At 46.6% G+C, this 10,395-nt stretch overlaps 1 protein-coding gene across 1 annotated transcript; it reads left to right on the top strand.

Moving 5' to 3' along the window:
- The first annotated feature begins 2,328 nt into the window (after positions 1–2,328).
- Positions 2,329–10,250, top strand: gfra4a (GDNF family receptor alpha 4a). Its single transcript, XM_061301927.1, has 8 exons — positions 2,329–2,338; positions 2,805–3,086; positions 4,010–4,090; positions 6,327–6,666; positions 6,832–6,941; positions 7,356–7,490; positions 8,515–8,666; positions 8,860–10,250. The coding sequence occupies exons 1-8, from the start codon at positions 2,329–2,331 to the stop codon at positions 9,019–9,021; spliced, it is 1,272 nt and encodes a 423-aa protein (XP_061157911.1). The 3' UTR covers positions 9,022–10,250.
- Positions 10,251–10,395: the final 145 nt, after the last annotated feature.

Here is a 10,395-nt window from a genome sequence, read left to right on the forward strand (position 1 = left end):
AATAATGCAGTACAAATAATATTTTGAAGTGAAACATTTCAACTAAATTGTTTTTTGATCATGCATGCAAAAGTGGGTTACTTATCCGAAGCTCTGTTCCAGGTAAACAATTGCCTGTTTGTAATCTCTACGGTAGCACATGTTTGCCAGTGTTTATTAGTGTCATATGGAAAATATTGCCAGGGCACAAATCGTATTTTAGTCGAAGAACAAGCGCATGTCAGCTGATGAAAGACTTCCAGTTCGCTAACTTCTTCTTCCACTTATGTCAGTGAAATGACGTTGTTGTAATAATGAATGAGCTCATAATAACGATGTCGGAATGCACAGTCCGCTTATCATTTTTTAATCGGCGCTTGCAATATTCGCAGTCATATAAGCGCTTCTTCATTGCTCCCGGGTCAGATTTATTTCCTTCCAAAATATCCGTAATTATCGGGTAATTTCATTTCAACCGCTCCACGGCACTAATTGGGAGTCCGCCAGTTACGTCTTTTGTTTTTCTTCTGAGCCACTTGTCAAATTTCAGCCTCATAATTGCATCATTTTCCAGAACGGAACAGCACAAAATCAACTTAGAGAGCTTGCAAATCATAAAGGCTCGACTGGTGTTGTGGCGATATTTTCTCCAATATGTCAAGTGAAACAAAATTGGAGAAATGAACTGCCTATATCTTAGCTCGGATTTATTCTGATTTTAGTGAGTTTTTATTCCACGTTAGGCAGCTCTCTTTAAGCAAGCAGCTTAATGTGCCTCACCTATGTAATTAACAATAAGTCATTGATAACAATCATACAAAGTTGCTAAGATTCACACGCACCCTCAAGGCTACTGGGTGGGTGGTCATTCAAATAGAAGAGCTTGGCACCGACCAAGTCATCGAGGAATGTGTTGGTTGTTGTTGGTCTGAGCCCAAAGACGTCTTAAGGGTCTCAACAGTGTTTTTCCATTAGTGCGAGTGTGCGCATCTCTGTGGCGACCGCAACGCAACAAAACAACGCAGCTTCCAGCAGAGCCACTGAGTCACCGCGGTTAAAAAATGCACGCTAATAAGAAAATGCAACAAAGGCATTCTAAACCACTTTGAGCAGTCAGACAACCTTCATTAGCTTAGTGCTAACTAGAATGAAGCTAGTAGCAACAACAATGGGAGCAAAGAGAAGCCACTTCCTTTGTTGTGCCACTATGTCGTGGCACCGTGAAGGCTAAAGAAAGTTATTTGAAACTAAAAACCTTCTTGGGTGTTGATATGCTGTGTCCACATGCCCTTTGGTTTGTTTCAATGAGATCAGTCAACATGCCATCAAGATTGGGTGGCACTATAGTCTGCAAGTGCACGCCATTTAATTTTTATGCCAATCTGAGCTCCAGTATTTATGTGTCTATTAAGAATTTACATGCTTCCCAGCCTTGTAACAGCTTGTTGCACTTAATACATATTAAAGATTGAACTTTCTGAATGGAAAATTGATGAGAAATATAGCAAGGTACACCCGCAATATGTCTGGTCACAATTGAAGAGGCCCTGATGGACTGAAAGAGCAGAGTTGGGCCAGAGTTGGTCACCGGACCCCCCAAAATAGTTTAAGCTGCCCTTCATAAACAGGACGATTCCTTGCAAAGCGTATATGAGGTGACACGATGTAACTCGTTTTGCATGCAAAGCAGCTCCTTCTCCTCAACCATTGTTTATCCGCTGTGGGTGGCGTGAACGACGTGTGTGGGTGGTTGGCATAAGATTCACCAGATTGGGTTTGAAGACGAAAAGAAATCTGCAAGGCAAAGCCTCCTTGAGTCCAGATCACATGTCATGAAGACCACTTTGACTTTGCCACGTGAAATTGCCTCAATGTGTCAATTATGAGTAGAGTCACAAAAATGGCTCACAGGAAGTCAGCCATTTTGATCGGGAGCAGATATCCTGCCTCGCTAGTGCCCTACGGAATTCTCTTTTCAGTCACTCACCAAAGCCAGTTTCACTTGAATTTTGGTAGGCATGTCCAAACCCACCAAAAAAGTAGTGCTCTAGAAATATACAGAAAGTCTGCCGTTAGTTTTCAACGTTAAGATTATTTGGCGGCATCCTTCAAAAGAGGACTTCATCACCAGCAAAGCCTGTTTTGCCTCACCAAATGAAATTTGGTAAGCATTTCCATCTTGGGTAGAGCCACACAAATAGTTTCAAGAAGCCAAAACTTAGGAAGTCGGCCATTTTGCTTTGAAGGTGACTTTTGAGGTTGATTGTGGACATTTGCAGGAGTCTTTGAAAAGTAGACAGCTCGGATTTCTTCTAATTGTTACCAAGTTGGAACCTCCAAACGAGACAGATGGGCGACGGTAAATGACAAAAGCCTCAAGTTTTTATCCTTGAGCGTTGGCGGCAAAATATGTGCATCGCTGTTTGTCGGCAAAGGCAAAAAGATATTCTTGTTGGAAAGTTTGCTTAAAGTTTTCTAACCCCAGGGGAAAAGACAAAAATGATTAATGACGACGAAAGAGGGAAGAGGCTGATGTTATGAATGATAATGACATTTAAAAAAGAAAAAAAAGAGTCAGACAACCTTCGAGCTCAATCACTGTCACCCAAAACCTTAATAAACGTCATCGGCTTCAAGGTTGTGAAATGACCACAAGGAATCCGCAAAGAAAGCCAGTAAGAGTCTTTACTTTTTTTGCTTTGACAAATAACATCATCAAATTGCCTCCATTTTCATTGTTTTGGAAATCATCATTTTGAAATGCGCCAAACACGCACAGACGCTTCGGGAGTATACTGGCTCATGGCGTTGTGATGTCGTTGCAGGTCCCGCATGGGCGTCGGCGGGCGAGGGCAGCTGGGACTGCCTGAGCGCGGGCGACGCCTGCTCCGGGGACGAGGCCTGCAGCCCACGCCTGCGCACCCTGCGCCAGTGCGTGGCCGGCGACGGCAGCGTCAAGCTGGGCCCCGGCGCCCGCAACCAGTGCGAAACGGCCATGACGGCGCTCATGGCCACGCCGCTGCGAGGCTGCCGCTGTAAGCGCGGCATGAAGAAGGAGAAGAACTGCCTCAGCATCTACTGGAGCCTGCAGCAGGCCATACTGCACGGTCAGACCGCAAGCCTCCTTCTCGTGGCTCGCTTAGATGAGACTTGCCTCAGGCGCCCCGCCCTCCCCCTGCACATCAACACCCTCTCCATTAATGTGTAATTGTTTCCAAGTTTGTTGCTTCCCTTTCGTTTATTTTTCGCCATAAAACTTTAATTGTAGAAAAGCCCACTTTGAAAGGCGAGGATTAATCAATAATTGTTCATTTTCTGCTGACGGCCCAAGGAAATTTCCACAAATGGCCAGTCGCCAAGGGTGGGTGATGGCAAGACAGTTTTTACCTTTTTTTTGGGGGGGGGGGGGTAGCAAAAAATTATTGTTGCTGTGGAAATGGCTAAAAGAAGAGGAGGGAGGAAGCATAACGTTCCACCCACAGCCGTGGCGGCCGCATTCATCAAACGTGCGCCAGCGCAGGAAAACGACTCTCAACAGGATGCGTGAAATGCCCAAGATGACTCTGAAGGCGTGACAAACGACACACTCACACACATTTTGCTTTTGGCTTCCCGCTCTGCTGTTAGCAGTGAGCTGATGAGCTCCTGCGGACAAATCGAGAAGACCTCAACTCCTCAGGTAGGTGCCGGGAGGGATTGCTGGCAACAAGTGGCTGTGTCCTACACGTAGCAGCAATCTACCATTATTCTTTCAAATTAGTGCCAGAAGGCAAAGTGTCTAGCTAGGGCTGGGATTTCGAATTCGACTCTGGGTCAAGAGTTCAAGTTTCCAATTTAGGATTTGAAACTCTGGTTGAGGTCTTCAAAGGTCATCTTGCATGGTCAGGCTTTCCCGCCTGCGCTGATGTCACAGTCGTTGCGCAAAATCTACTTTTCCTTTGAGCTTCATTTTCACTCTCTCGCAGTTTTTTCTCTGTGGTCGCCGTTGTGTTGCCATGGCGATGTGACCGACGGGCTTTCTTTTTTGCAGGCCTGAGACTGGTGGAGGACTTCCCATACGAACCCGAGGAGAGGGGCTCCGACTACGTGCGCTTGGCCTCCATTGCCGCCGGTGAGTTTTCAGGCCACGCTTGCGCCTCGGGTGTCATCATTTATTCCAAAAAGCAAAACAAGAAAACGCACACACACACACACACACAAGGCTCACATAAATGACTGCTTTCCTGGAATGTACGTACGAGCGGCGCAATGGACACTTTGTTTGCTCTGATGAGATCATGTGACGTCCATAAGTATTGGGACACGATTGCAATGGCTCAGGAGTATTTACATCCAAATCACGTGTAGAAATGAGACACATTATTGGTGATTAGTCGATCAATTGTGACAGTGCCACTCTTGGGTTGATGAAGCAGTATGTGGCTCAAGGTAACACTCTATTCCTGCTCTCAAGTGGCGACCTGAAATTGTTTGCACTGGAAGGAATGTCCGCTCTTTGTTAGGCGTGTTGTTCACGGCCAAAACCTATTTTTCAACCATTTCTTCAGTTTATTAACGCTGGAGCGTCAAAGTAATCATCAAGATCCGCCACTTGACTAGTGACGGCTTTTGCTAATTAGCCTAATGACTCGTTAAAAACGTCTTTGGTGTGGAACAGCGCTTAGCGACATTAGCGTGAGCGATGAATCAAGACAAAGGATGACGGAACAATGCACACAAATATGCTGAGGAGGCAATGCCAGCGAAATCGCTGACCTCCTGCCGCTATGATTTTATCACACCCAAATAAAACGCAACTGCTTTTTTTTTTCTCCTACGTATGACCTTTACTTCGTGGCTTGATGCAGGTGATTGTGGCAACCATAAACATTCAAACTAAACTCCTCGTTGTGTACAAAGAAAGCTGATTTCATGGGCACATTAGACACATTTTGCAGGAGTGGAAATGAAAGGCACAGGACGGTGAGGCAAAGGGCAGCGGTGGCACGTTGCTAGGCAAGTTCAGCGGGCCTGCTGTTATTGTTCAACAGCTGCTTTAGATTGGAAAGTAAATCTGAATGCTCAAATGAAGCTGCATCCTTCTGACCCCTTAGAGTCTAAGGGTTAGGGTTAGGGTTAGGGTTAGGGTTAGGAATCTTCCCTTCCTGCGTCTAAGGCTTAGACGCAGGAAGGGAAGATTCCAGTAGAGTCGCTTAAGCCAATAAAAAATATGGGGGACAAAATTCCTCCCGCTCTACGTTTTAAAGTCGTCGCCAAGCGTAAGAATCTATTTCTGGCATTTTTGTGCAGACTTGGTGGCCGGCTGGGTCTTGGAGAGCCCAGTGAGAGTCCGCCGTACACAAGTCAGCAGGAAGAAGTGACGGTGCGCGTCGGGTTGTTAGCTGGCTCTCCGTGGCCCATCCATATTTTATACGACAGCTCCGAGAGCGCCCCAGTGCAGTGGCTGAGGCGGCCGCGGGCACTTTGCACACTAATGAGCGGCGCTATCTGCTATTGTGGCCGGATTGACAAGCGGGTCACTCGGGGCGAGGGGTGAGCGAGGCAGGTCACGCCAGCTGAAATTAGTTTACGTAGCAGGGTGGCGCTGGGCACGGAGGTGGGTTGCTGGCTACAGGGCGAGGTCTTGCTTCCCCAAAACATTCTGAAACCACTCAGGCGGTTGTGCCTCGAGGCTAACGATAAGTTGGTCTTTCCTCGTGGCCCAAAAGCAACGACCGCCACCGTGGCGATCTGTCCTCTTGACCTCTTTGTTGACGCTGTCGCTCATCAGCAGCTGACAGGTGTGTTTGTCCGCCATTTGCGATAAACGTATAAAAAATAACACCATTATTCTCCCGGATAGTACGATATGGCACACATAGTAAGGCACGATGGTTGGGGGGGGGGGGAGTAATTCCGGGCAGGAGCGAGGGAAGAGCCACTTTTCTCTCTGGATTAACCCAGCAGAATGATGTATTCCGCCATTAGAGGTGTCTCTGAAAGGTATCCAGCCCGGCCGCCCACTAGCTCGCGCTGTGCCTGGCGCATGCAACATTTACCCGCTTTTCATCTTCTATTCATGGCTGAGCACGGCCGTTATGTATAATCAAGTTGTTGGCTCACTTTAGCATGCAGAAGGTGAAGAGTGTCAAGTCAACAACATCTGCAGCCGCACACTGGAGTCATTGCTAAACATTGGCTGGGATTTCACCCAGCGCTCTCCAGAGATGAGAGCTTCCCCGCCGCCGTTTCCGTTTCTGTTTGTGACGCTCTTTCAACAGACGACTCTGGCCCCGACATTTTGTGTGCAAGGAAGTCTGGCGGCCAAGTTTGATGACTCGCTGTCCGTTTCCTCATCTCCCCGGCAGAGTCGGAAGTGACGACGGTCAACCGCTGCTTGGACGCCGCCAAGGCCTGCAACATTGACGAGACGTGCCAGAAGCTGCGCACCGAGTACGTGTCGTCCTGCATCCAGCCATCGGCCCGCTCGGGCCCGTGCAACCGGCCCAAATGCAACAAGGCTCTGCGCAAGTTCTTTGACCGCGTGCCAGCCGACTACACGCACGAGCTGCTCTTCTGCCCGTGCACCGACACAGCCTGCGCCGAGCGCCGCCGCCAGACCGTGGTGCCCGGCTGCTCCTATGAGGACAAGGACAAGCCCGGCTGCCTGGCCCAGCTCAGGCTCTGCAAAGCTGACTACGTCTGCAGGTCATTAGCCATTTTGCCTCTTGAATAGTTTTTTTAGCAACTTCCTGTAATCCGTATCAGGGAGGGGCTCGACCACCGAGCTCACGCTAATCTTGTTTAACAACAATGAAGATCCTTGTGGCCTTGGGGAGCCACGACGCTGATGAATTTGTTCTCTTGTCTCAGGTCCCGCTGGGCTCAGTTCCAGTACGACTGCCAGCCCTGGCACGGCAGCTCCAGCGGGTGCAAGCAGGAGAACCACGCGGCGTGTCTGCTGGCCTACACCGGCCTCATTGGTAAGAACACGCGGCAGACGGACGAGTGCTGCAAGCGTTTGGCCTAGTTATTACCATATCATAGTTTGCGGGCTGACAATATGTCTGCAATATGACAATGTGCTGCTGCCACTTTGTACTCAACGTGCGAAGAATAAAAGCGAGATGTGTCAAGTCATGGTCTTGACTTATTAAAGCTTTCATTATCGGAGCCCGATGAGGCAAAAGCTTTCTGTGCATGTCAAGCAAAAGAGAAGCGGCGGCGTGTTGCCATCGATCCGCCGTCAAACAAAACACTTAGATCAAAGAATGCCGAGTCAGTAAAACACACCCTGGCGGCAGATGATGTCGGCAATAATGAGCCGTCGCCGCGGATCACACGATGGCTTCTGATGCTCTTTTAATCATTTTTCTATATTTCGCCCGTCTGGCCAGGCAGCACCATTACTCCCAACTACCTTGACAACTCCACCTCCAACGTGGGACCTTGGTGCTCCTGCAGTACCGGCGGCCACCAGCGGGAGCAGTGTGTTGGATTCCTGGCCTTCTTCCACGACAATATCTGCCTCAGTGAGTAAAAAGGAGACTAAGGGACAAAGGAGAGCCAAAAATATGCACATCACCTGATTTTAGTTGGTCCAGTACAAAAAAGATAACATTATCTGCAAGTACTCATTTTGGGCTTTTTTTTGCCCTCTAAATGTTCATATTAAAAACCAATTAGGCCTATTACGTTAATTACAGACCAAAAAAAAAATCTGAAAACTAGTGCAGCAGCATGACACTTCGCCGCAAAATTTGGCAGCGTGGGCAGCAGGCGTCCCGGGGGACGTTCATGCCAACGGCGCCCCTCGGCTCCTTTGCTCACTCCAACGCCTTCACTGAAGTGACTTTGATGGCGCGTAATTAGCGTCAATTGTTCTCAGCCAGAACAACGAATGCTCACTCGTGTGGTCTTTAGTCATTTGCACTGACCGCAGCCCAAGAGTGGCAGCCATTTTAGAGCCTTTGGCCAGATTGAGATTCAATGTTTGTTTTAATGTTTTAAAAAGTTTCATTTAATTCACCAAATGAAACTTGATCACTTGATAACCTGAATGTTTTGATTCCAATTGGTGACTGAAGTCATTCTTGGCAATTGAGTTAAATGAAACGTGGCCATGGAAGGAAAGCGTACACATTTGCTACTTTTAATGATATTTTTTTACGTTTGACATTCATCTGTGAAGTTACACATTAAAGTTGACGCCAAGTGAGCTTCTTTTAGTATGATGATGGTGATGACGATGATGGGGAGAGACGAACAGCAACAAGCGGTTCGTACGTCACGTGGAATTTTGCAGCCATTATTCATCTTTTGCTGCAACACACTTAATGAGGGTTTAATGGCCTCCTGGCTTTTTCAACGACGAGCACGCTAAACGACAAGCTCCTCATTCATTTACCTGCAGACTGGGACCTGATGGTAATGCTTGTAAATGGCATTTTGAAAACTTGTAATATGTCAAAAACACACATTGCTAATCGCCTCAAGCTCAACCGGGGTGGGGCTCTCATCAGAATCCGCTAACTAAAGTGCACCTTGTTTTTTCAGAGAAGGCTATGTTGGCTTTTGGCAACAGCTCGGACGTGAAAACGGGCGGCATCGCCCCAAGCCCGGCTGCCGATAGTACAAACGCTCCCCGGGCCACCGCCGTTCCGGATGTCTCCATGGAAACTGCTCTGAGAGCACATATTCCCACTCAGGTGGGTGACAGTATCAGCATTCTCCACTTGAAATGACCCCTAAATCCTTATTAATTCACCCTGATCTCAAATCTAACCCTAAACCTTAGCCTTAACTCGAAACCCCTTCAGACGTGTAAAATGGAAAAAGAATGAAAATATCGCCTTAATGTGAGCTGTGGGGTATGCATAACCTTGCGGCTTTGCCTTGAAGGTCAACGGCAATGAGCGCTTTTGGGGCGACTCGAGCGATTCGACGCTGGTGTCGCCCGACCTGTCAGAGCGCGGCGGGGCGGCGGCCCGCCCTCTCCTACCAGCGCTCCCACTAGCCCTCTGCTGGCTTCTGATGACGCCGCTTCTCCTCCACCACCATTAAAGAGCGGTGCATCGCCTCGCCGCCAGCCAATGCTGACTTTGCACTTTTTGCCCACGACCAGGAAGTGCACCACAACATTTCCCGCTTTACCATGTGACACACGGAAGAGGACGGTTAATGAAAAAACACTTTTATCAGAAACAAATTATTTTTGTTGTCGTCGTGGAAAGATGATTGACAATGGTTAGCGCCTGTCGCTAAAGAGCTCACGTTACATGTCGTCGTTATTGTCATGTTGCGGAAAAAAAACAAAAAACTAAGCGCAACCTTTTGTGGACACTTTTTAATGGACAAAAAATGACAAGAATTTGTGTTTGTGTGGCTGCTATGGATATTTTCTGTGTTCTTGGCGTGCTCAGCCATCCTTCCTTCTCATGTTAAAAAAAAAAAACATTTTTCTGAGGGCATCTTGGTCCAAAAAGCACAACAGCGCTTCAGGTTGCAAAATAGCAGGAATTGTTTAAATGGAAACTTTCCATGGGAATTAAATGAGAATTGACAAAATTGAAAATCTCAACTAAACGCAACCAGATTTCACACAAACAATGTCACTGTGAAGTATTTAATATTTATAAGTCAATGGCCTTAGTTTGGGCCATTTTTTTGCTTTGTGTTGCAACGCACAATTTGTGCAGTGATCTTAAGTAATAAATAAATAAATAAATAATGGCACAATCAAGGTCCTGTGATGCTCTTGCATGTTGGCAAAGAGAGCAATCTATTTTGCATGGAAAACTAAATGTATGTATTTATTGTATGCCTTATTTAAGACATCTTTCCATAAAACTGTCTTTAATTCCTACTTAATTCCCATTGAAAATTTCCAATTTGGAAGATTTAAAAAATTACCCAGCTAAAATTCACATGAAAATTTATTGCAAACTTTTTGGAAATTTTATTAGTATAAGTTTCCACCCCTTTGCAATCCAGAAAGAGTTCTGCCGCTTTCCAAGAGCACACTGAGAAGGGGGGGGGAAAAAAAAAAAGAACAAACTCGTTCGTTAGCTTGTTAGCGTCACAAAATGGCCACGCTGAAGCTGGAACAAAAGACTATGTTGGCTGTCACATGAGATTTTGGTTTTGGGATATTCAAACAAATGTTGCTGCTGGTTTGAAAAAGATTTAGGTTGCCACGACAACCCCGAGGTGATTGACAGCAGATCAAAAGCAACGTGAAGACTCTCACTCTTGTGTTGTTCAACACTTTCACTCAATAAAAGTCAAACAGACTGGTGTCACCGTTGTCCAGTGTTATCAATTTGATTTTGTTTGTAATGTTGGAAATTTTTAATGCATATTTTTTGGTAATTGAATTCAAATATTTGTAATTTTTCAAACATTAAGTTTTCTTTTGTTGTTGATTGCATTCATAAT

This window comes from Syngnathus typhle, linkage group LG16 (assembly GCF_033458585.1).
Source record: "Syngnathus typhle isolate RoL2023-S1 ecotype Sweden linkage group LG16, RoL_Styp_1.0, whole genome shotgun sequence".
Classification (NCBI taxonomy): Eukaryota; Metazoa; Chordata; class Actinopteri; order Syngnathiformes; family Syngnathidae; genus Syngnathus; species Syngnathus typhle.

Coding starts and splice junctions, on each gene's coding strand:
- gfra4a (XM_061301927.1), top strand. Junction 4,091..6,326: donor CTTGGCCTCCATTGCCGCCG/GTGAGTTTTCAG, acceptor TCTCCCCGGCAG/AGTCGGAAGTGACGACGGTC. Junction 7,491..8,514: donor CCACGACAATATCTGCCTCA/GTGAGTAAAAAG, acceptor TTGTTTTTTCAG/AGAAGGCTATGTTGGCTTTT.